Source organism: Perognathus longimembris, chromosome 4 (genome assembly GCF_023159225.1).
Source record: "Perognathus longimembris pacificus isolate PPM17 chromosome 4, ASM2315922v1, whole genome shotgun sequence".
In the NCBI taxonomy this organism is placed as follows: Eukaryota; Metazoa; Chordata; class Mammalia; order Rodentia; family Heteromyidae; genus Perognathus; species Perognathus longimembris.
In genome coordinates, this window is record NC_063164.1 from 8,447,052 (window position 1) to 8,473,548 (window position 26,497).

At 44.4% G+C, this 26,497-nt stretch overlaps 3 protein-coding genes across 6 annotated transcripts; 2 read left to right on the forward strand and 1 right to left on the reverse strand.

Annotated features, from left to right (window-relative positions):
• The first annotated feature begins 92 nt into the window (after positions 1–92).
• Slc19a3 (solute carrier family 19 member 3) lies at positions 93–25,831 on the forward strand. 4 transcript variants are annotated; one of them, XM_048344606.1, is made up of 6 exons: positions 93–105; positions 17,779–17,938; positions 19,125–19,938; positions 21,987–22,179; positions 23,760–23,901; positions 24,622–25,831. In XM_048344606.1, the coding sequence occupies exons 2-6, from the start codon at positions 17,789–17,791 to the stop codon at positions 24,793–24,795; spliced, it is 1,473 nt and encodes a 490-aa protein (XP_048200563.1). In that variant the 5' UTR covers positions 93–105; positions 17,779–17,788; the 3' UTR covers positions 24,796–25,831. The 4 variants fall into 4 exon arrangements, with proteins under 4 accessions (XP_048200563.1, XP_048200561.1, XP_048200562.1 ...); XM_048344604.1 differs by lacking the exon at positions 93–105 and adding an exon at positions 9,860–9,929; XM_048344605.1 differs by lacking the exon at positions 93–105 and adding an exon at positions 12,035–12,234.
• LOC125350231 (small cysteine and glycine repeat-containing protein 5-like) lies at positions 2,644–2,913 on the reverse strand. Its single transcript, XM_048344608.1, has one exon. It carries the CDS (start codon positions 2,911–2,913, stop codon positions 2,644–2,646), a length of 270 nt encoding a protein of 89 aa, XP_048200565.1.
• LOC125350230 (small cysteine and glycine repeat-containing protein 5-like) lies at positions 5,139–5,691 on the forward strand. The gene has a single exon (XM_048344607.1). The coding sequence runs from the start codon at positions 5,139–5,141 to the stop codon at positions 5,412–5,414; it is 276 nt and encodes a 91-aa protein (XP_048200564.1). The 3' UTR covers positions 5,415–5,691.
• Positions 25,832–26,497: the final 666 nt, after the last annotated feature.

A 26,497-nucleotide genomic window follows, 5' to 3' on the forward strand; every position in this document is an offset into this window, starting at 1 on the left:
GTTAGCAGTGTGGTCTACTATAGGGCTGTTACCACAGAACCTCATATTCCCTCCACCCTTGCCACCAGAGTTGCCCTTATTCTAAAGCCCGGACTCCTGATTCCGGTGTGTTCTTTTGGACACAGTTTTATCACAACTACATGCATTCCTTCTGGGATGGTGCTGTAAGTCATTTGTTTGTCTTCTCTCCAAATGACAGGAATTCACATCTGTTTTCAGGGTTTTGCTGTTTGGGACAGTTGTTCTGTGAGCATCTTTACATCCTTGAATGTATCTGCTGGAACACATGTGCAAAAATCCATGCACACTCACCCGAGACTCCTGGGATTCCTGAGTCGTCTGGGAAGACATGACCCTCAGGAGCCCAAGCAAAGGCTATTTAACTCGGGTTGACAGAGTGAAAGAGTCCGCCACCCTCACTTCCGGTTTGGTGGAGACTCCAAGGCAAGCAGAGGAGTGGGGAAATTTTGCAAGTGAGAAAGGGAAGAGTGTGGGAACACTCAGGTCAAGGCTTACTTGTATACTTGCAGCCAGATTAACTAAAAATGGAGCATGCATTGCTATTACTGAGGCTTTCTCTGGTTGGAAAGGGGACAAGAATTAGAGTTGTCGGTTGCTAATCAAATCCTAGGCATTGGAGACCCATTATCATGTAACTTCTCAGACAGCTGGTCAAAGAGGGAGCCCTGATTCCTACAGGTCTCTTGTATAACAGGCTGGCTGGTAAGGCAGTTACAATATAATGGGTTGATTTTCTGGAATGATTGCTGCAGACTGTAAGTCTGAATCTTCACTTCAAATATAGTTTTTATTTGTATATTAAGCCACTCAGCCTCTAATATGCTATATCATAAGTTATTTCTATGTGTATCTGTTTCCAATGACTAAGTTGTTACCACTATGGGGGGGTGAGGGGGAGAAGTGAGTATCTGTTTTGTTCACAGAGGTGTCCTCAGTACCTGGAACAATGTAGGACATTGTAGGTACTTGATACACATTTGTAAAATTAGTGGACATAATATGCCTAAAACTGCCAGCCAGTAGAGCATTCTCTGTTTATAGTTCATTGTGCCCACTAGTGTCTGACATGACACTGGTGATTGGCAGCTACTTTCTAAAGCACACTCATCTCCTTTGTATTTTTTTATCTGGTTCTTCAGATGCACATAAGAAGCCTGAGCCTAATGGACAATAGGAAGGAATAACAGTGTCCTAGAGTCAACACCATAGCCCCACCATCTTTCAGGTGCATCTGAAAGCAGACAGAAGCCAAACAGGAAGCATCCATTTTTCTTGAGCTTTGGGAAGCGCTCACTGGAGCCTCCCTTCAGGAGCTGTCTGGCATTCGTAACTGGTGTGTTCCTTTAGCTTGTGCCCAGGGGCATCAGATCTTCTGACTCTTTCAGAGTACATTCAGAAGCAGAACGACAAGGCCTCTGGGGGCTCAGAGGCAAACTCCAGTGAGAGCAGATGACCTTCCTGAACCTCCAGGTTGCTGCCAATCCAGAGAGCAATTCTGATGCTTCTCCTGTCCCTCACTGTAGACAGAGAGCGATGTTAGGTAGAAAATTCTAAGGAATAGCTTATTGAACAGGACACTGCGTTCAGAAAACGAGCTGATTGATATCATACATTGTTTGCATGTTCACTTCCAAGGAACTCAGAAAGTGGTATGAATTCCAACTCATGTTGATATGGCCTTGATGAGGTGTTGGGGGGAGGGGACATCGTGAAATGAGTCTCTATTGCCAAGGCTGGTTTCTAACACCTGGATTCATAAATCCTCCCAAGTAACTAGACCTCCAGCTGTGCACTGGCATGCCTGGCTTCTTATGATGTTCTCAATGCAAAGGGGTAACTTACAAGTTTTACTAATAGGTATTTTTTTTTACAACTATGATCACACTAGTATTTATGACCATAATCTGCTAGAGAGGCAGCTAACTAGTATTGGTGACAGAATGAAAGATCAAACATTAAACTGTTAAAAGATCTTGGTTAATGACCAAGACCTAAATTTAATACACTTGCTGTAGGTGCTATGTGTCATCTGGCTATTGATACCGAAACAGATCCGTTAGATTAATCTAAAAGGAGAAAGCCTCCATTGTGAGTCCATTGCTCCACGTTTGTATACGCTTATGAAATCTTACTCGATCAGATTGTCTGCGATGATTCTAAACCCCTCGCAAACAAGCGTCAGGAGCTGGGTTTCTGGAGTTAGTTGCCTTGTGGTTAGACGCAATAAAATAAGAGAAAAGAAGGCAATGCTGTAGAGTCGTGGATGACAGTTTTGTGTGGTTTATTGAGAAAAGACTGTTTACAGAAACACAAAATGGCAGAATATAGAAGAAGCCACAGAAAGGGGTGGGGGGGGAACATGACAGTCGTGGCAACAGTGAAATTCTAAGAAAGTGCCACATTAAAAACATTCTGTTTTGTCCGATCCATACTTCTGGGAATTGTGGGAGAAGGTTACTGAGTTGGTGTTTTTTTTTTTTATTTTCACCCCTTGGGAAGCAGAAGCTCAGAAACCTGGACTATGAGGGAAACTGTCAACTCAGAGAGGACTGGAAGGAAGAAAGAAAACCTTACCAACATGACATCTTCCTGCCGCCTTCACAGAGGCCTGGCCCGGGCTTCCTAGCAGCAGCATTTCTTCTGGCAGCAGCACTTCTGCTGGCAACAGCACTTGCCACAGCCGCAGCACTTGCCACAACCGCAGCCACAAGAGCCGCAGCCGCAGCCGCAACCACAGGAGTTGCAGCAGGTGCGGCGGCAGCAGTAGATCCTCGGGGAGCAGCAGGCACAGCAGCCGCGACAGCAGCCGGCACAACCACTACAGCAGCCGCCGCCACAACCACAGCCACCACAGCCACAACCGCAGCCGCCACAACCACAGCCACAACCCATGGTGTCGGGAGAGAGGACTCGAGGGAGGTGAGGAGAGAAGGCTTAGGAGAGGAAGGGAAGTCTGATGCCCCTCTCTACAGGGGAGCCCTTAAATACCCACAGTGTGGACAGGAAGGGAAGGTCACGTGACCACTTCCTGGCCGTCATTTGGCTTTGTGGTCACAAGGGAGAAGCTCACGCGTATTATTTACTTCCTTGTGGAATGCCAGCTAGAGGTCGTAGATGACTTCTCCTATTTACTTATTTTGCTAAGCCATGTGCCCTACAATGGCAATCAGAGCCTCAGTGAGCCCTGGGTACACTCAGCAGACCCAAATAACCCCGCGTGGAGTGTGTGCACCAATGCCTTCACGTCGGCAGGACAGACAGACTTCACCAGGAGGTTATTTCTGTGCATTGCCCTACGTTTTCCTACCAAAGGCTGAGGAAATGAATGATTCTCAAGCACAAAGGTCATTATCACGTGTACTCACTGCCTCTATATCTTTATTAGACTTAGGTGGTGTAGAAGTAGCCGAGTGGTAGGTAGAGTGTTTGCTTCGCACGGGAGAGACCCTGGGTTCAATCCTAGTAGTGTAAAAGAACAACAATAATCATATCAGGAGGTAAAAGGAGGAAGAGGAAGAGAAGGGGGAGGAAGGGAGTAGAAAGAGAGAAGGCAGAGAAGAAGAATTAGACTTGAATTGCCAATTAGATGAGAGGCTACCCTGCTAAACACAAAACTGTGGTGGCAGCAACAGGACCAGGGGTCTGCGGGCGAGTGCGGAGGTGGGGATACGTGAAGCACACATCATTTGCAGGGAGCGCAGCTGTTCTGCCCACTGCTGCAACACTGAGCACCTGTCCTTTTACACTGGTCCAAACGCACAGACGCGGCCACCAAAGGAAACCCTCAGGGGAGCCATGGGCGTGCACAGCTGAGGCGTGCAAACGTGGCTCCACCCACTGTAATGAGTGGGATGCGCTGGCCAAGGGACTGAGGTGGGGGAGGGGGACAGGACTACAGGAACTCCCTGTACTCTCCTCTCGATTCTTCTGAAAATTAAAGCAGCTCTTTAAATATAGGTATCTATGATATGTATGTATTTATATATATTTCCATATATGATATCTAATATGTGCAATGTATGTGATCTATCATATACCATATATTATATAACATAAATATACAATATAATACAATGTTAACAGTAATATAGCACAATTAATGATTAATGCAATATATTAATACACTATAAGTATTTTATATTATATATTACATATGTAATACATTATATTATATATTTTATATATGCATATATATACAGGCACGCCTGTATATAAAGTTCTGCATGATTTAACCTAAACAAAGGAAACTGAGTTACAAAGGGCAGTGGCTTTCTTTGGGACCTAAAGCCAGCTGGTGGCAGGAACTTTGGGCTCTGTTGCTTTCTACCCCCGAAGGACATGAGAAGACAGATCGTTTTGAAACCTGTCATGATAGGTCTCCACTCGAGGTGCCCCTTTCCAGATGGCTGTCCCTGTGTTTTCTTTGTGAATTAAGGAGAAATTTTATGTTTCTTCACGCTTGTAATCCTAGCTACTGAGGAGGCTGATGTCTGAGGATCATGGTTCAAAGCCATCTGGAGCAGAAAAGTCCCTCCAATTAACCACTCAAAAACCAGAAGCGGCCCTGTGGCTCAAAGGGGTAGAGTGCTAGGCTTGAGTAAAAAAGCAGGATGGCAGTGCGCAGGCCCTGAATTCAAGCCCCACGACTGACCAAAACAAGCAAAGCAAGATTTAAAAAAGCCAAGAAGAGAATATCCAAGCGCATTAACGAGTCCTGAGAAGCAGAGCAGAGGGTCTCCTCCAGGGCCTCGGGCCCTCCACCCACGAAAACCAGGAGGAGAGCTTTCCCCCAGGGAAATACACAGGGTCAGTCACACCCCTGCATTCCTCACTAAAGAAAACAACAACAAAGCTAAGTATCTTACGCTTTATAGAAGCATAAGGTGAGGAAGTGCAAGTTAAAATTAGAACGTTCATGAGAAGTGTTCCACGAGGAACAACACTCGGGGTCTCGTGGAACCCCATGGAAGATGGCGGAAACAGGAAAGTGGCTGGGTGTCACCTGGTGAGCTTGCGGGTGGTATATAAGGGCCCCTGGAGCAATTGTCCCCCAGACTTCCCTTCCTCTCCCAAACCTCCTCTCTCCTTGCCTCCCTCGAATCCTCTCTCCTGACACCATGGGTTGCTGTGGCTGTGGTGGTTGTGGCGGCTGCGGTGGTGGCGGCTGCGGTTGTGGCTGTGGTGGCTGTGGCTGTGGTGGCCGCTGCTGTGGCTGTTGTGGCTGCTGTCGTGGCTGTTGCGCCTGCTGCTCCCCGAGGATCTACTGCTGCCGCCGCACCTGCTGCAACTCCTGCGGCTGCGGCTCTTGTGGCTGTGGTTGTGGCAAGTGCTGTGGTTGTGGCAAGTGCTGCTGCCAGCAAAAGTGCTGCTGCCAGAAGCAATGCTGCTGCTAGGTGCTTGCTCAGCTGATCCTCTAGGCTGAGAAATGCTGGAGGCTTTGATAGCCTCATTTGGTGACCTTTTTCTTTTGTTCCCTTCTGCCAGCTATCCTGTCAGTTTCTTGCCTATCTGTGGAGAGCCACCAGATCTGCTCTTGCTGTGCCTTGTACGCTGAAGTTCCAGGCTGTTTCTTCTCATGTGTTGCAATATCATTATGACTTCCTTTAACCCCTTTTCCTGTATTGTCTAAGACTTAGTATCCTGGATACATATCTAGATATATTCCATCTAGATATATGCCATCTTCGTATTCTTGCCTCCACTGGGTAGGGGAAAAAATACAAAACCATTTTAAGTAGCATATATAATCAATATTAGAGGTAAAAGCATAGCCACTTGTACACTTCTGTAAACAATACTTATGTGTTGACCCTAACAAAACATTGTTCATATTTTATTTTCTTGACAAAACTTACTTTGATCAATTTTGTGTTCTTTCATTGTATACATTCACTAACTTCTTTTTTCTTCCCATGCCTCATTCTATAGAAGGATAAGTCTTAAGTAATAAAGTTTTAAAAGTTCTACCCTATTCAATGTGTCTCTTTTTTTTTTTCTAAGAAGTATCCCCTTGCACGGCTGAGGCCAAGGGAACAAAAGACCATGGGTGACATTCAAAGACTTGGGAGCCGACTCAGTTGGTGGCTGCCTGGTCCCGTACTATCCCTGAATGGTTTTTTACAATCAAAGGAGCATTGAGAGGAGACTTGCCAGCCTTTGGCCATCACTGTCACAGGAGGAAATCATGGTTTGTGATTTCTTTCTTTGTGTCTTTAATTGAATTATAGCTGAGGCTGGGGCAAGTCAAAGCTTCAGCACACCTCATTTTTTTTAATCGCTCAGAAACTACATGAATGATGTAGGAGGCAGGTATTCAATGGAAATCTAAAGACAAGCCTTGGTCCTCAAAGTGTCGGTTCCCTTCCTGATTATGCCACCCCTATAGGTTTGTTCTCACTGTGTGTGTGTGTGTGTGTGTGTGTGTGTGTGTGTGTGTTTTCCTCCCTTGTATAGGGGCGCAGACCACTGCTTCAAAGAATCATAATTCTCCAGGAGCTGAATTGTATGTTTCAGTGTTCACCACCAGATCCCAGGCTTGATCTTCAGACACAAGCACTTAGTATGATCTGCATGTGATTGAATGTACAAGCTTTGTATCACGCAGTTCTTAAAGCACAGGAAACTATTCCACCCCATCTCCTTAAATGCCATACACCCCCCAACACACACACACACGTTTATAAACCTTGTCACTATGTCCAGCATGCCCAACTGAAATTCTGGCTTGTCTACTTTATTCATTCTAGTTTCTTTTCCCTCAGTTTCTTCGAATGCAAAACAGAGATTATAGCCAACTCTCTCCTAGTCCAGTTCCCACCACCACCACCACCCCAGGAGCAATCAACGAAAATTCGTAGGAAAAAGACATTCATAAGCAGAGCAAATTTTCTTTCGAGCTCGGATGCAAGTCGTCCCGCTCCATTACCTGGGTCGTGGGTGTCAGCGTGTGTCTTTCAGGGCCTGGCTTGACTGGTTCTGTCCTGGCCAAACCAGCCAGCAGACAGACCTGGATTTCCACCTAGAGATCAAAGACCCGGAGGCGGGAACGGCGTATGCAAATGAGGGGGCGTGGCCGCAGGTCCAGCCGGAGCGGCCCTGCCCACTCCCACCGCGTGTCCGCCGCGTGTCCGCCGGACCCCGGTGCCTGGAGACCCGGACGAGAGGCGACCCCGGCCCGCCTGGCCCGGCCCGCCCGTCGAGGACCGCTCCGGGGGGGGGGGTGAGTGCTTCCGGAGGGGGGCGGAGAGGCTGCCGTTCCCAGGGGCCGCGGCCTCCCTAAGGGGTCCGGGGGCCGGGCGCTCAGCGGGCTGGGGCAGGTCCCAGCCGGGCGTCCCGCGCCGGCTCCGCGGCCACCCTGGGGGCCGGGACCCCGCTCCGCAGCCGTCGGGAAAAGCCGCTTCCACGGAACCACGAAGCTCAGGAGCAACTTTCCAGGGTCACCCGCTGGCTCGCGGAGGCTTACCTGGAAAGACAGTGTGCGATTGCCAGGGTCCGATCCCAGAGTTCAAGCCCCCCCCCCCACCCGGGAGCCTGGTGCCTTGGGCCCGGCCCTAGTGCGGCCAGGCCAGGCGGAGGCCAAATAACCAACAGCTCCCAGAGCGTCTGTGCATCAGGATCAGTCTATCAGACCAGAGTGCGTGCCCTGAGTGTGCGCAGGCTGCATAACGGAATGCACCCAGGGCGAGAAGTACAGGAAATAACGTTTTCTAAAATTACTGTGACATAGGGGGTCAGAACACATCCGTGTCTCAAAAGGCATCCTCTCATTAAAAAAAATATATTTATATATTATAAAATATATTATATTAAAATATAATAATATATTACATAATAATATAAATATATATATATATATATATATATATATATATAGTCCAGAACATAACTAACTTTCCAATGACCGTTTTCTTCATACTCTTTCAGCAGCCAAAGTGGACGAAAGTAGCGATTTTGTTCAGTCCGTTTTGCCAACAAGCAGACTGTATTGGAAAACTGGTTCCTGGATGAGGAAGGATGTGTTTTCAGCGATTTTGTTGAATGATCTTGACTGGATTTCTTTTAGGCCTAGAATGGGTTCAACACTTCATCCCAGAGAGACAAGACAGACAGACAGACAGACAGAGGGAACCCATTGGTTATTTTAAAGTTACTCTTTAAAAGGTGGAAAGCTATAGGAGAATGGGAAAATAACTTGAGTAATTAACATCAGGGTATTTCAGTTAAACTTCTTAGGAGTATAAAGAAGGAGTTTTTTTTATTCATGGAAACAGCTTAGTTTCAGCTTGGTGATGTGGAACTTTGGTGTGAGTGACCCCGTCTTAATTTTCAATCTAGTCTGTGGGAGCCTCCTGAAGAAATTTCATCTCAAACAGACATTTGTAGTTAGCAAGTATAGTCAGAGATGAATGCTTGGCCTGCTGCACCTTAGCAATTTAACTACTATTATTTGCTATGTACTTTTCTGAAAGTACCATTCCTAGCCCAAGAATTAATCAGTCCTGGTTGAATCTGTAATGTGCTCTTGCATGAGAAGGAATGAGAAATAAAGTTTACCTTGAGATGTGACAATGATCATCTGTCCTTTGAGAGATTATGGGAGGTTGTATATCCAGTGTGACCTAAAAAATAATGGAACTTGGAAGAACACAGAGTTTTGGACTCCAAAGTCCAGTTCTTTCCACCAAACCAGGGGGAATGAGCTAACCCAAACCTGGAGAAATCTGCAGGTAGAACAGTCTTGATAATTTAACACTAAGAGCAAATCATTTAGACTCAAAGGCTAGAGGCAGGACTTAAAGACAATATTCAGACAAGGGTAAAGCCGTAACTCTCATGAGATATAAAAATAAATGTGTTATAGGTTTATTTAACTCACTAAAGAGCAATCTGATCCAAGAGATGAAAGGAGAATTGGAAAAACAGGATTCATTTCTAGAACAAGGATATGGAATATTTAGTAATGAAATATAGACTGGGAATATTGAGGCTCATTTTCCATGGGGAGGAGAAAGAGTATTAGCTCTCCAATGGTTAAAGCATATTTGCATATCCACAGACAAGAACTATTTCACATGATTACCAATTATTACAGTTAGAGTGATAAAGTAGTTTGAACAATCCCATGGATTTTGCTTAGGGCACAAAGTTATCCCACCTCCTATTCCAGATAGATGTCTAGCTGCATGTCCATGGGTAGGTAGGTTGTTTTTTGTTGTTGTTGTTTGTTTTGTTTTGTTTTGTTTTGTTTGGGTGCCAGTCCTATGACTTGGACTCCGGGCCTAGGCACTGTCTCTGAGCTTCTGTGTTCAAGGTTAGCACTCTTACCAGTTGAGCCATAGCTTTACTTCTGGCTTTTTCATAGCTAATTGGAGATAGAGTCTCACAGACTTTCCTGCCAAAGCTGGTTTTGAACCACAATCCTCAGATCTGTAGCCATGTTTGCAAGAGTCTTTACCAAAAGCAAAATGGTTCTGACCTGTTTATTGAATATTTGGACCAATTCCCCACCTTTTGAAGTTTTTGTGGGTGCTTCATTGCAGCTAAGATGGGAGTGGAGAAGCTAGGTTTGATATTCAAGATTAGCAATGGGTTTTGGACCCTTCCTGGGTCCATCTAAGCCACCTGGTGCCAAATTCTAGAGTAAGAAAGTTGGATTCTTAGAAGTTCATGTTGTTGTGGGTGGTTTTGTTTTGTTTTGCCTGTTTGCTCACATACCTTTGTAGTCATTGGTGTTTCAGAAATATCCTACCTTAGATACTTGCTTTGTCTAGCAACATTCCTGAGGAGGGTGAGGTGAAAGTGTGGAGGCCACTCTGTATTAATCCATTGAGATGAGCAGGAAGGAGGTTGGTTTTCTGGGAGGACTGGGATTTGCGGTCTTTGGCAGCTGCAAGAAGCAGAAGTTGGAGGTAAGGCTAGTCCTGATTCTAGAAAATGACTAAGTTGAGCTTGGAAGGAAAAATTACTGATTCTATCTGAATTAATCTGAAGATGCTTCTGTATGGTCAGACATACAAGGGTAATTGACCTGTCTTAGACTTGAAGTATGGGTACAATTTCCATTCTCCGTTTTCTGAGAGAGATCCAAGTTCAATAATCCTATTCTGTTTTGTGTTTATATAGGGGACTTGCTCTGATATGAAATTTGGAATAACCTTATATCATTGCATCTATAATACAAGTCCAGGGCTGTGGAAGGTTGCCCGTAGTAAAGTGCTTTGGATGGGAGGGAAGAAGGTATTTCCTTGAATGTATGTATATTTATATATGATATGATGTATGCACTGACATAACTATATCTCATCAAGACAATGGATATATAAGAACCCAGAAAATTCCCTCATGTAATCTGTCTTCAACCCTCACCTCAAAAGTGACACAGTTCTGATCTGTCAGCATGAAGTGCTATAATTTTGCCTGCTTTGGGACTTGGTTTAAAATGAGTCCTTTATGTGTATTGTGTGAATTCTTTTACCAAGCATAATGTTTGAGATTTATTTTACTCCATATGTCATATTGTCTTTGCTGGGATATGGTTCACATGTAATGAAATGTGCAATGTAAGTGTCCTGTACATGAATTTGGATAAAGGTTTGTAACCATCACCACAATCAAGTTGTAGGGCATTTTAATCACCTCAGAAATTCTCTTTGTGCTCTCTTGCTCAATTCCTTCCCTGTCTTCCATCCTCAGTAACTACTGATCCACTTTCTATCACCACAGAGTAGTGTTGCTTGCTTTAGAACTTCCTATGCACTTTTATGTCTGCATTCTTTGGAAATGGCATGCTTTTGATAGTCACTCAAGTGTTTTGACTGGTGTATTGTCCTATATTTCTTGTATTTGTTTTCTCACTTAACAGGCACTTATGTTGCTTCTCGATTTTTCACTATCATAAAAATAAGAACTTTTGTGGGATAGATTGCCAAGTGATTTTCCAAAGAGTTAGTACCCTTCTACCATCTAAAAAGCAGTGTGCGAACATTCAGTGTTTCAAAATCTTTACCACCAGTTGGTATGTTCACCCTTCGTTACTTAGCTGTTACATTGGTTGTGAGCTATTGTATATTATAGCTTTACTGATCTCTTCTCTGCTGCCATTTCTTCTCCTCTTTCTTTCTTCATGTTACTAATGCAGCCACTTGATGATGAAAATCAAAACCAGGCATGAAGATCACTCAAGGGAATGGTCTATTGGACCTAATGATAAAACACCAGGGAAAGCGTTAGAGGCTACCTGCTGGCTGACTGGCAATGAGTCAAACCGCTGGTAGAGCCAGAGAATGGTGTGACAAGGGTGCCTGTAGCAGTGGTAGCAGCCTTCACATGCACCAATCACAGCACAGTCCCTGCTACCAGTCAGAGAGGTCCTTTGTGCAGGGGGAGGGCTGTTTGCACCCATCGCAGGCCTTCTACTGGGATAAAAAGAAGTCCTCCCTCTTCAGTCTGGGTAAAAATGGCTGCAACATCATTTAGAATTGTCACCGTTTTTGATGGCCCAAAGTCTGGTGCAAGCTATGTGCTGGGGCAGTGTCTTCAGAAGATGAAATTGTACTTAACATCTTCTTCTAGGTGGCCATGGACTATTGAGAGCAGTTGGCTGGCTTGAGAGCTTTGCTGAGTGGCAGCCTGGGCCCTAGGAAAGCGTTTAAGAGTGGTCCAATTAACTAGAGAGCCTGAGAAATTATGCCAGCCTTTAGCATCTCAACACACTTAGAGAAAAAGTATTGTTACAGAGCTCAGAATAAAGGCTTATCATTAATAGCACTTTAACAGTATTTAACAAGGCTTAAGGCCTGCCCTAGTGCCCCAGGGAGAGAAGAGTTCCTAGCATTTACATCAGATTTCACTCAGCCTATTTTTGTATAATGTTTAGATCTTTTGTCTTTTATTATGGACACATAGGAATTCATTATATAATTTAAACATAATTCTTTTGTCAGATATTAGTATTATGGCTGTGTTAAGTCTGTGGCTTCCCTTTCCAATTCTTAAACAATGTCTGTCTTCTTTAAAGTTTATTCCATTTAGTCATTTCAATGAACTGTTTCCTAGTTCCTTGATTGCAAAGACCTGTTTTCATCTGGGTAGTTCACTATGGTATTCAACTGTGTTCTGTCAAATTCATTTTCACATGGGGTGAAGAGAGATCCCTGAAAGGTATCTGAGATGTGATGACATCACAGCCAACTTAAGTCAGCTCCTATGAGCCAGGTGGGACCACACTCCAAAGCTGACTTTGCATCACAGGAGTAGAAATTAGGCAGCTGCCTGGAGTCCCTGGCCAGCTGATGGTGTTGTGCCAAGTCGCGAAACCACCACCAAGAAGACCACCGAGACTCAGACATTCCGAAATGCAAAAGCAAGGCAAGGCTTTATTTAAGCGAGCTGCAACTCGGGCCTTGTCCTACCCACCGACACAGCGGAGGTTAGGAGGAAGCCCCGAGCTGTGATTACACAGGGCTTATAAAGGCAAAGAACAGAGTTACAACAATCAGGTGTTCAAGCAAGCAAGATTAGGACACAGGTACAAATCTGATAGGCTCAGGGTTCGAGGCATTCTAGGGGTGGTCAGAGTTAAGCATTCCCAGCTGTTAGAGTTCTAGACCGGCTGGGCCCTAATGGGCTTATCCTGGGTCTGCTCACAGGGCCTGCTTATCTCAGGTTCACGTGGTAAAGTGGGGTTCGCGTGGTAAAATGGGGTTCGCGTGGTAAAATGGGGCCTGACTTCAAAGTCTGGCACTTCAATGGAAGCTCTTTTTATTTGAGTACTTTACTCATAGATAAATGCTCTTTTTTTTTTTAGGAGAGGTGGTAATAAGTATATGAAAAGGCATATTGAGTTACTATAACTTTGTTATTAGTTAAAAGCAAATATTCTAGTTTGGGGTAATCAGACTCAATACTTGTGTCCTACTTATGGTAGGATTTAAAGCCTGAAAGGTGGGACTTTTGAAAAATGTAACTGGCATAACATAAAATATGTGGCATTTTTTGGTCATTGTTTCTGATTTCTGTTAAAAAAAAAAAAAAAAGCTAAAACCTTGGAGACTCCAGGGTGATTGGAATATTTTTTTAATTCATAATGAGCAGTTAGTAATGGTTGAATTTATGCTAATGAACTTACCCCTAAGTGAAGCCTAATGAACTTACCCTAAAGTGACTTGGAAATAGTTAAGGATTTTGGCCCTACCCACCTCCAAGAAGCAGGGTGGGAGGCGCTAGAGATCCAACTGGAAAAAGCTCTTGAACTGGAAGTATTAATGAGCTTCCGGTTTGCTGAACACCTAGAGGTTACTGTCAGACCAGCATCCAAGAAAGAGCACAAAAGCTGTTACCCCACAACCTTACCCTATCCATTCATCCAACTTGATAGATAACCTCCTTAAACTAATAAACATTTCCCCCCCAAGTTCTGTGAGCCATCACCCCAAAGTAATCATTAACACCATGTCTGGTGTTCTTTGGTCTACTGGCAAGCAGAGCAGCCCTATGGTCTCTATCCTATCTACTCTGGGCTGGGAGTAAGGTGTGGAGCTCAGTGTTCATACCTCCTCAGACTCACTGTGCCGTCTCTACAAAATGCTATCCTGCGCAGACATGGCTGGCCACCAAGCTGAGGTGTTCCACAGGTCTAGCTGCTGCAGGTCTCCTCTAGGAAGAACAACACATGGATTCCAGTTTCCCTATTACCTGTGTTCTCAGGTCCTCACTGCCAGGGTATTTGTCGAATGCTTCAAACCATGAGCCTGATGTTTACCTGGGAATGCTTCCCCCCCACCTTTTTTATATCCACTGCAACAATATTTATTTTTTTAAAAACATGGTGATAGAGGACTGGGAATCTGACTCAAGTCTGTCCACCTAGGAACCAGAAGGCCCTGAGTTCAAACTGTAATACCAAAAAGAAAAAAAAAATGGCAATGGAGCTAGTCATTCTTGAGGATTATTCAAAGGATCATCTATTGTTTTAGAAACACAGGACATGAAGGAAGATCAGATTTGCTTTCAGAAGTGTAAGCTCCGAGAAATCTATCTATAAACTCAGAAAATGAATCCATTTCACATCACTTCAGGACAAGGGATAGGAAGTTCAGAGAGGTTTTTTGTTGTTGTTGTTTGTTTGTTGTTGCCAGTCCCGGGGCCTGATCACTGTCCCTGGCTTCTTTTTGCTCAAGGCTAGCATTCTACCACATGAGCCACAGCGCCACTTCCAGCTTTTTCGGTGTATGTGGTGCTGAGAATGGAACCCAGGGCTTTCTGCATGCTAGGCAAGTATTCTACCACAAGCCCACATTCCCAGCCCCAAGTTCAGAGAGCTTTTAGGACAGGATGGTAGGAGAGCATCAAAACAGAATGATGATGGGGAAAATGGCAAAAGAACAGTTGATTCCAAAGAATACGGATCTGTGGAACCTGTGGCCCTTCCAGACCACCCACATGTAGTTTGAAGATGACATTTACGAGGTGTGCTTTAAGGAACATGTATACATTTATTCCTGTTCTTCCCTTAGCAATTAATAACCATTGACCGTGTCCCACAGTGAGTTAGTGTAATACATATGTGTGAGTGTGTGTGTGTATATAAAATAGCCAACTCAAACAAAAGTTATGGGAAGAAAACCTAATCTTACTTTGCAGTTATACTTAGGCATTTAGTCATTGTTGTATGATTTTTTTTATCCTGCTGGCAACCCACTATATTTTGCTTTTGATACTACAGTTTGGAAAACACAGTCTTAAAATAAACTGGGTTGGAATTTTGAGGTTCTGGTTGGGCCTTCTCAGCACAGGGCAAGAGGAAAAATGAGCAAAGTTTGAATTAGAAAAACTGAGTCCAAGTGCTAATGTGAAAAGAAGTATAGATCTTATTACTTCTAACCTTTTGTTTGCAAACAGTATTAGGCTTATTCGCTTTAAAAATGGTCAAAAATTAAATGTACCAATGTAAAAATTATAGGAACTGATTGAATGTGTATTTCTTTTCATTTCTTTATTTTTATTATAATTAGTTGTACATTGTGTGTGTGTGTGTGTGTGTGTGTGTGTGTCTGTTTTAGATTCAGGGTCTCACTAAGTAGACCAATATGCCTAGAGCTCACTATTACATGATTAATTTGATAATCATAGTTGTAGTCATGACAACAGAAAATTATAGCATTATGAGATTAAAACTGAAGAGGCTGACCATTGCTTAATGGCTTTCACATATTCGTGAGATGTTTATCTAGAAGCTTCCTTCTTGTCAGAATCCAGCTTGCTATCTTGTGTTCGAAGCATTTGAAGAGTTGAAGACCTCCTGACTTGTCACTGATGAAACTAGGAAATGAAATACACTCAGGAAAACCAGGCAGAATGTGTGTGTGTGTGTGTGTGTGTGTGTGTGTGTGTGTGTGCTCTTACTGTGGGACTTCACTCTCAGCTCCTTCTATTAACTGCTCCCCAGTCTAACAGAAGAAATGGATTTCTATTAAAGTCTAATGCTCTCGCATTTTTTTTCCTGTTCTGACACCTGTCCTTCTCTTTGCCCACCCTTGACTCACAAAACTATAACAGTTTGTTCAGCATCTTCTTTGAGGACTTACTATGCAACAAGCACCATCCTTCACACTTAGGATAAAACAGTGACCCAGACCCTACCCTGGACATGTTGTTTATGGGCAAATAGTATATGACAGCTTTCTGCTTGACTTTCCCAACTCACCCTAGTTGTGCAATAGCATTAGAACCATAAAGAGACAGTGAGGTAAATAATTCAGTGGGCTTTTAGCAGCCCAGAGGTCTTGGGCGTAACCCTTGGTCTCTGAGATGCATCCAGAGATGAAGTGAGTGAGTAGATCCAGGGTCAGCATAGATGAACAGAATGTTCTAGATATAATCAGCAGATGCCTCCTCATGGAGACAACCTTTCAGAAGATGATTAAACCATTGTAATTGGCTAATCAAGACCCCTTTTCCTTTATAACCATTAATAACCACAAAAAGAAGGGGAACGTGAGCAGTGCATACTCATACCCTATGTATTCAGGAGGCTGTGGAACCGGAGGACCACACTTTGAGGCCTGCCTAAGAAGTTCAAGATTCCCATCATCAAAATAATGGGCAAAAAAAAAAAACAACAATGCTGGAGGCATGGCTCAAGTGGCAGAGCACTGGGTAAGCATGAGAAGCAAGTTTCAGGCCCAGAGCAGCAATAACACACACACACACACACACACACAAACATACACACACACACACACACACACACACACACTCGAGTATATTAGTTTTTAAAGAATGAGAGAAAGCCCGTAGGTTCTGGACTGAGGAAGGACGTAGAGGAGGGTCAGCTCTACTTTGCCTTTGGCAGAATTTCTCATCGAAGAATTTGCCCTCGTAGCTCATTATTACTGGGAACTAGGCCCAATGTCCGATGGAAGTGATCTCTGATCTCTGAACTGCTTAACCCAAGGCTTCCTTGACATGAACAGAAACAGTGCTGACCTTGTTTAACTTGAGAAGAATTTTGCCTCTATCAGGAATGCCTAGTACCAGGGTAGGGAGATCCAAGTCCAAGATCCCTGGAATTCCATCCAGGTAACTTGCTCTTCTAGCACGAGTGTCCTGTTCTCCTGTTCATCTCTCAGGCCGCCTTTGGGAGTCCTGTTTTTGGCTGATCCTAGGGCTTGAACTCAGGGCATAAGCTCTGTCCCTGAGCCTCTCTGTGCTCAAGGCTAGCATTCTACCACTTGAGCAACAGCACCACTTCCAGATTTTTCTATTTATGTGGTACTGAGGAATCAAATCCAGGGCTTTACTCATGTTAGGCAAGCACTCTAACACTAAGCCACATTCCCCGCCCGGGAGTCCTATATATTAAGCCATCATATCTTGTATGGATATTATAAAAGCATTCTCTTAGCTGGGTGCTAGTAGCTCATATCTGTAATCTTAGCTACTTGGGGGACTCGGCCTAAGGATTGTGGCTCAAAGCTAGCCTGGACAAGAAAGTCTGTGAGACTCTTATCTCCAATGAACCACTCAAAACATGGAAGTGGAGCTGTGGTTCAAAGTGGTAGAGTGCTAGTCTTGAGCAAAAAAGCTCCAGGACAAGCACCCAGGCTCTAAGTGCAAATCCCATGACTGACAAGAAAACAGTATTTTCATTTTTCCTTGTGAAGAGAGGTTGTCAGTAGGTTAACAGTCACAGTAAAGGCAGAAACAGGGTGGAAGAAAGGATCTGATGGGAGTTAGGGGGAACTTGATTCAAATTGTGGCCATGTGGTTTTAACCAACTCTTGGATCTCCTATATATTCACCTGGGGGCTATAGTTATTACAAAGCTTCAGTTCTAAAATAAAATATGAATATAAAAAACAAATGAATGTAATTTCATGTACTAAAGACTTAGGAGTCAGTGCCAAATGCAGTGGGCAGATAATAGAAGTTTGATGACTCCAGTCTGTGTACAGGAAGTACTTTACCACCTACGTGAACACTACTAATCCATTGGCTAATATTTCACTTTGCCCAAGCATACTTTGGCCCATTGCTTATCATTCATTAGTAACTACTTATAATTATGCTTGTAATGGAAAATGTTAATAAAAAGATGTGACTTCCTCCTACATAAAGGAAGTAAGTCCATTGACCAAGGAAGGTGCAGCTGGCTGGCTCCCCTCAGGAATATCTGTGAGTAGTCAAATAAAATATTATCCTTTCATAAAACAGGTAGAAATAATCAAAACATCACAGCACTGTTTGCTTCCTTTCCAGTTGATCAGCCATGGGTTGTTTCCAGACTTCACCGAGCAATTCCTGGGTTTATCCGACGGTGATCCTCTGCCTATTTGGCTTCTTCTCCATGATGAGGCCTTCAGAGCCCTTCTTGATCCCATATCTGTCTGAACCAAGTAAAAACCTGACCAATACACAGGTAAGTCAGGATGCGTACAAACCAAACACAGCAAGGCAAGTTCCTCCTCCAAAATCACACAAGGACAGCTGTGTAGAGTGTCTCGGGCTGCTCAACACAATCCCTGGGGTGGACTTCTGCGATGACCTCAGACATGGTAGGAAGCCCTCCCTTCCAGCTGCAGCTCAGTGCTGGGCCTCGGTCAATCTCCTACCTCATGGGACCCGGATGTCAACATTCAAGTGAATTTCAGTGGTTTGAGAAATAGCAGGCACAGGGCCCTGAAGACCATCACCCTCTTTTAGCCCTTTCTTGCTATGAAAATGGCTGACTGTCAAAGCATAAGCTACATTGAGGCCAGATTGTACGAAGCGCTAATACATCAATGGAAATCTTAGGGCGGGGAATATTTGTGGAGTCTGGCAAATTTGTGCAGGAAGAAAAGTGGACTGCATGACTTGGTTGTCACTCATTGCTGTGGCAAAGTCACTTCTTTTTACACCACCCTTGTGAGTGTTCACCCCGACTCTGGAGGGGCGGGAATTTGGGCACAGTAATGAACCCAGATAGTTCTAGGCTTTTCACTTTGTAAGCATTTCTTCTAATATTATTACTCTGTGAACAAGAAAGGAATTTTTTAAGGACCTGGAAATCCCAGAAGTATCTGAAATTTTTGAAATCATTTACTACCATTGTACATACTATTTAAACTTAACATATAGTTCAAGGGGTGCATTCTTCTATGTGAATTACTTGTAGGGTTTTTTTCTCTCTCTCTTTACATTTTTTTTTTGGGGGGGTGGCCCTAAGGTTTGAATCAACTCAGGGCCTGAGCACTGTCCCTGATCTTTTTGCTCAAGGATAGCATTCCACCACTTAATCCACACCTCCACTTCCAGGTTTTTGGTGGTTCCTTGGAGCTAAGAGTCCCATGGACTTTCCTGCCCATGGCTGGCTTAACCTGCAATCCTCACATCTCAGCCTCCTGAATAGGACTCCAGGCATGAGCCACCAGTGCCTGGCTGCTCCTTTTAAATTTTTTTAAAATGTGTTTGCTTTCCAGTGGAGTAGGAGACTCACGTGGAAAATCAAATTCCTGTCACGCTTTTTCCATAATCTGAAGACCTTCTTCCCAGGTGTGAATTTGAGACACACTCCCTGTGTCCCTCAGAGATACTTCCGGTCACACTGTGTTTCAACTTCACAGATCACCAACGAGGTCCTCCCTGTTTGGACCTACTCCTACCTGGTGCTGCTCCTCCCTGTGTTCATCCTCACGGATTACGCCCGCTACAAGCCGGTCATCATCCTTCAAGGGGTGAGCTTCGTCGCCACCTGGCTGCTGCTCTTGTTTGGCCAAGGAGTGAAGGCCATGCAGGTGGTAGAGTTTGTCTTTGGGATGGTCTCGGCCACCGAGGTGGCCTACTACGCCTACATCTACAGCATGGTCAGCCCGGAGCACTACCAGAAGGTGAGCGGCTACTGTCGGAGCGTCACGCTGGTGGCCTACACCGCGGCCTCCGTGCTGGCCCAGCTCTTGGTGTCCCTGGCACACGTGTCGTACTTTTACCTGAATGTCATTTCCTTGACCTCTGTCTCCATGGCCCTCTTAGTCTCCCTTTTTCTACCGATGCCAAAGAAGAGCATGTTTTTCCATGCAAAACCCAACAAAGAAGCTCTGGAAAAGCCACCGGGACAGGATGCTGACCTCCAGGGAGCTCAGGAGGGCCGCAAAGCCCCGCTCCAGGAGCCAGTCACTGCTGCCGGTTATCAGGAGAGCAGCCAGCAGGGCCACCCGAAGCCCAGAAACGCCGTCCTGAGAAACCTGATGCAGTGGTTCCAGGATCTGAAGGAATGCTACTCCTCCAAGCGCCTTTTCTACTGGTCCCTGTGGTGGGCGTTGGCCACAGCGGGTTTTAACCAGATCTTGAACTATGTTCAAGTCCTGTGGGATGACAAGGCCCCGTCTCAGGACTCTTCCATCTACAATGGGGCAGTGGAAGCTATCGCCACATTTGGAGGTAAGTGAACACTGCTTTAAACTTCCTTTGCTGGGGCGAACTTCTCCATGGTGGCAAACCACCTTGACTCAGAAGACATAATTTATCTTTCAAGAATGGAGGACACAGGTGGTGCCGATCCTAGATTATCAGGAGGCTGAGATCTGGAGGATTACAATATGAGTCCAACTGAGATAGAAAAGTACACTATGCTCCATCTCCAAATAATTGGTGGAAAAAAAAGAAAAACTAGGTCGGAGGCATGGCTCAAGTGCTGAGTGCCAGCCTGGCAAGTTTGAAATCCGTAGTTCCATCTAAAAAAAGTACCATCAAAAAGAGAAAAGAATAGGGGGCACTAGAAAAATACAATGCCATGGAGCACAAGATCTTTTGTTTAATGGATCACATGTAGATGTTTATGAGTAACTCAAGAGCTCAGCCCTTAGGACCAAACAAGTTCTAATGGAATCTCTCAGATTCTGTTTCCTCATTAAGACAATTATTGATTGTCTACCCCGTTCTTCCAGAATTGTTATACGGTTTTTAAGGAGGTTTTATTGATTCAGGAAGTACATAAAGACATCCCAAATCTCACCTGAAGGGGTCTTTTGTGGGTACCCCTTCTGTTTAGTCCTTTAAGGTTTAAACTCGGGGCATTACACTTTGCTCACACTCTACCACTTGAGCTACTTGGCTTTTTTTGCTGGTTATTTTGGAAATGGAGTCTCATGGATTTTTTTTTTACCCTGGCTGGCTTTGAACCACAATCTTCTGCATGTCAGCCTCCTGGGTTGCTAGGATTATAGACATGAGCCTTGAGTGCCTGGCTACCTAGCATGTCTTGATGATGACTGAGCTGTTACTCACCGTCAGCAACCCCAGGCTGCAGAGCAACTGTTTTCAATAGTGGCTTTCTTCTGAGAGCTCCCCAAGGGGCGAGAGCCAGAGCTCGCGTAGAAGAGAAATCTGCCTTGAAGCCCATTCCACACTAAATAATTACACTCTAATAAATGGAAACTTATGTGTCACATGAAACTTTGAAGAGTTCTTTTTTTTTTTTAAGGAAGTGAGATTGTTCCACACCCACATAGAAAGTTTTAAGAAGATTCACATGTCCTTGTCCCCCTTGGGGGAAGGTGGGGGGGAGTAGCCTCAAGTTAACCTCGGAAAATGAGAACTGTGCCAGAATTGCTTCATTACAGTGATGCAAGGCCAGCTTTCCAAATTCTTGGGGCACAGTTAGAAGGGGTCCTTTGTACATGCAGCCCCTTCCTGAACACAAGGAGAAAAGTTAACAGACCTATCATCAATAACTGGAAACTTAAATACCTTTCAATTTGTTTAGAAAACAAACACTAATACTAACTACTAGCACTAACACTACTAACACTAGTATCATTCAGCCTCTTAAACTCTGTAAATCAGTGTGAATCTTTTTGCCTCCCACCCCAAGAAAATTAGCTTTTCTGGTTTGGTGGAACACACTGTAGTCCCAGCTAGTGGAGAGGTTAAGGCAGGAAGATAACTTCATCCTAGAGTTCAAGGCAAGTCTGAGCAATATCACAAGACTCTGTCTTAAAAAGAAAGAAAGAACAAGAAGAGGAGGTCAGATCTCGAAGATTTTTAAAGTAAAAGTTAAAAGTGAAGACTAAACCTGGCTACACAATGCAACCACTGAAGAGCTTCCGGTAAAACTGCTGAAGGTGTGTGCGTGGAAGGGTAGTGAGAATAATCCGAAAGCGATGTCTTTGTCCCTTAGAATTGCCGGGACAGGTTTTGATTTTGGTTTGGTGTAGCAAGGGAATCCTGGAACTTGAACTTGGGGCTTTATGCTTGCTAGACAGACTCTCTACCACTTGAATCACACCCCCAGCCCCTTTTGCTCTAGTTATGTTTGCCAATAGGATTTCACTCTTGCCTGGGACTGGCCTTGAACTGTGATCTTCCAGATTTCAGCCTCCCCCAGTAGGATTACAGGATTACTAGGATTACAAGGGGTAGACCTCCCATGCCCAGCTCGAGGACCTCAAAGTCAGTATGCCTGCTACTTTTCCGTGTTTTGTCCTCAGGGGCCATGGCTGCCTTGGCAGTGAGCTACGTGGACATCAACTGGGATCTCCTGGGAGAGCTGGCTCTGGCCATCTTCTCGGTTGTCAACGCAGGCGCTCTGTTTCTCATGCATTACACACTCAGCATCTGGCTGTGCTATGCCGGCTATTTGGTATTCAAGTCCAGCTACATGCTTCTTATAACCATAGCCGTGTAAGTACTATCATCATTTCTTCCCACACTCTCTTACTCCTAAAAAGTTCCTAAAAAAAAAAAAATCAAAAGTTTTTGTTTTGTTTCTCTTTCTGAGGCAAGGTCTCTCTGTGTAGCTCAGGCTGGTCTTAAACTAAAAGATCTTGCCTCAGCCTCAGAAGTGCTGAGAGTAGAGGTGTGTACTACCAGACCCAGCCTGAGCAATATTAAGTGGGAGCTATATATTTTGAATTAAATGTCATAGAGCCATCTTTTCATTTAACAATTTTCCCTTGAATATTATTAAAGATTCAGCCATCAAGGAAGAAATGCTGGGGTGTATATAAACCAAAAGCAATGATGTGTTGTTAGGTTTTGAACTGCTACTAGCAACAGCTTTCTTCGACAGTGTGTGATGTGATTTCATTTTGAATATTAAGTTTAGACTCCAGCCTTAATTTTGTTTAGTTGTGTAAATAACTCTAAACACATACTCTTCTGTGAACAATATATTTCCAAGGAAGTTACAAAAAAAATTGGACAATACACAAAGAAGATAAAGGTAAGCATTGTTTACATGCATCAAATTGAATGTGTTTTAATCACTTTTTAAATGATATCTCCAGGACTCAGAATTTTCTGCCTTGTATGCATCTTCTTTTCCAGGGCTGACTTTCAGAAATTATTAGTAGGTAGGAGGGAGAGCAATGGGGATCTGACCTGTGTGTGGATATAGACATATCAGAAGGAAAGCCCTTCAGACAACTGATTGATGCAAGTACAAGAATGTGAGGGAAAAAGAAAAGTGTTATTAAAAGGCACTGATTTGCTGGATGCTGGTGGCTCACACCTGTAATCCTAGCTACTCAGGAAGCTGAGCTCTGAGGATCGAGGTTCCAAGCCAGTTGGGGCAGGAAACTCCAGAAGACTCTTATCTCCAATTAGCCACCAGAAAACCAGAAGGGGGACTATAGCATAGTCTTCAGCTGAAGAGCTCAGGAACAGAGCCCAGGCCCAGAGTTCAAGGCCCAAAGTGGGCAAAAATGTAAAATAAAATAAAACATCGATTCAAGTAAATGTAGTCAAAGATGAATTGGACTTCATTAATCAAAAAGATGAAACTTTCAGAAAGTTTAAATCGCAAGTTGCATAAAAGAAGAGGAGATAAGCTTTGTTAAGTTTGGTTTGGCATTTGGCTGCTCAGTTGGTTTTGGGGGGTAGTTGTTTGTTTGTTTTGAGCGTTCGAGAGAGAGAGAGGTTTTGCTGTATAATTCAGGCTATGAACTTGAAATTCTTCTGCTTCTGTTCCCCCAGTTCTGAGATGATATGCCTGGCTTCATGTGTGGGGGGTGTGTGTGTGTGTGTGTGTGTGTGTGTGTGTGTGTGTGTGTGTGTACACTGGTCCTGGGGCTTGAACTCAGAGCCTGCGGGCTGTCCCTGAACCATTTCAGGTTGGCTTTGAACGGTGATCCTCAGATCTCAGCCTCCTGAGGAACTAGGATTTCAGACATGAGCCACCAGCACCCAGCGGTGTCTGCCCTTCAAGGAATAGCCTCTCCTGTACGTTACGGTTAAAAAGCGTATTCCACATTTCACGGTAGGTTTCAGATTGCCATCAACCTCAGTGTGGAACGCTATGCCCTGGTGTTCGGGATAAACACCTTCCTTGCCTTGGTGATTCAGACCATCATGACAGTGATTGTGGTAGACCAGAGAGGGCTCAACCTGCCCGTCCGCATCCAGGTAAGCCGCCAAAGTGACTGTAACGAGGGGTAGGCTGAATCTAAGGTTTCTCTTAATCCTACACACATTATTCTTGTATTGCCTGAGTTCCTCCACGAAAGCAACATTTTAAATAAGGAATTCCTTCAGAATACTGACCTGAAGTAGGTTCTGAGCAGTTGTGACAGCTGGGTCAACACTGACCTGGAAAGGTGGCTAAGAAGTCACCCGAGTGTCCACAATGCATTGTAGCCTCACACCAGCCTCGGGACACAGACACTAGTGGGTTTTGGTAGGGTTGAAATTTTTTACTGCTGTGAAGACTTGAACCTAGGCAGTCTGCATAGCTCACCTGTTCTTCTGTCTCAGAAGAGACTGTTGTGCAATCTAAACGCCCTGTGGGTCATTAAAATCCTGAGTTTCAGGCTGGGGATATGGCCTAGTGGCAAGAGTGCTTGCCTTGTATACATGAGGCCCTGGGTTCAATTCCCCAGCACCACATATACAGAAAACGGCCAGAAGGGGCGCTGTGGCTCAAGTGGCAGAGTGCTACCCTTGAGCAAAAAGAAGCCAGGGACGGTGCTCAGGCCCTGAGTCCAAGCCCCAGGACTGGCCAAAAAAATAAAAAATAAAAAATAAATAAAATCCTGAGTCTCCGTTAACCTGTAATCCGAGCCCTCTAACATTATTACACATTACCAGCGAGGTAGGTGGTGAGGGTAATGATTTGTTTGTGTCCAGTTTTTAGTTTATGGGAGTTACTTTGCCGTCATCGCTGGCATTTTCCTGATGAGGAGCGTGTATGTGCTCTACACCGCCAGATGGCAAAAGGAAGCCCAAAGCCCGGCCACAGCTCAGAGCCCCACGGAGCCCCACTCGAGGGAGTCAAGTCACACCTTGTCCACAAAGCTCTGACGCAGTCCCGTCAACCACGGTGCTTTGCAGAGGCGGGCGATGGGAAGGACGAGACCTGAGACCACAGCCGGGTGGACTCTGCCAAATGTCCGCTCGCTCTGCAAGTCCGGCTTCCAATGCAAAACCACAACCAAACCTCAGGCCCGAAGTCGATGTCTACGTGCCCAGCTGAGCCAGATGAATCAGTAGGGCCCATCTCATTTACACAACACACGTGGAGACCCCCCACAGACAGCAGTGAGCTGGAAAATTCTAGTTTTGATCACTTGGAAGGACAAGCAAATGGCAAAGGGAACAAGCCACAAGCCAACTCCAGCCATCCTGCAGGTCCATTCTCCACCAGTGAGAAGAGGATGTTATAGGATCTACATAGGCAACACTAGGGAGATGCTTTATCACAAGTGCCATTCCTCTTCCTCTTCTGGTGGGTTTTCCACTGTAACTCACAGTTTCTCTGAGAGAAGGACAAGCGTTGGTCCCATTTCTAGGGGGTCCTCTTTGGTCTAATTGCACTGTTAGATGCCAAGCTACGATTTGATCATCTGATCACACTTTTGTGTGTGTGACAGCTTTTCTTTCTGTGCTGTGGTGCTGAAGCTCTACCTCAGGAATAGTTCCAGGTGCTCCTGTGTGTCTACAATTCACATCCCGGTGGACGGAGAGAGGCCGAAGACCTTGTTCCCTCCATCACCCCAGAGAGGCATTGTAATGCTATGTCTATCTGCTTGATAGCTTTTATTTTAAAAAAAAGAACACATTAGAAGGAATTTCCAGAATTGTGAACAGGGTTTATAAGAAAACACATAAGGGAATTAAATCTATTTTTTTATATTGGAGACTAAACCCAAGGCCATATGCATGCTAGGCAAGCTCTTAAGAGTTCAAGATTATGATGGAATTCTGCTGAAAGCTTACCTGAACATACCTGCAGACTACCATCTACCATGGGAAATAAAAAATAATGGTCTAAGATTTGTATTTCCAAGATACTTCAATCCCAAATTCATTCACCAAATTGAATTTCTTTTAAAAGCCCCAAATCCAATATCTCACCTTATCAGCAGTTTTCATTACTGTAGTTACAACAACTTCCTGTGGTCAAGCACAGTCCAAAATTATCAGGTGGAAATATTCTGTGATTTGAAGTACACTCTCTTCCACGTGGCACACAGAAGGTCACGGTGTGTGCGTCCTTCCTGGGATATAAATTGTGGTTTTCCCTGCGCATCCAGGCTGTTCACTCCCATTACTTCACGGATGTCTCCATTTTCATATGGACCATGGTATTATTATCTCAGGGCTGCTGTGCGCCTTATTTTAGTTCATAATGAGAGAAGTTTAAGAGAAATGATTATTGAAATTCAGTGCCAAGAAAAAGCCAGCGTCATAGGTGTGTGCCAGGAAAAATCATGATATATGCAGGGTTGGTACCATGCCAGGTTTCACCATCCACTTGGTGTGTTGCTATGGATTCCACAAGAAGAAGGACCGGTAGAGAAGTCAAATAAAGCAAAGAGATGGTGCTCTTTTTTTAAATAATGAGTCTGGGGCTTAAACTCAGAACCTGGGCACTGTCCCTGAGTATTTGCGCTCAAGGCTAGCACTCTACCACTTTGAGCTACAGTGCTACTTTCATATTTCTGGTGGTTCACTGGAGATAAGAGGCCCATGGCCTTTTCTGCCCAGGCTGGCTTTGAACCAC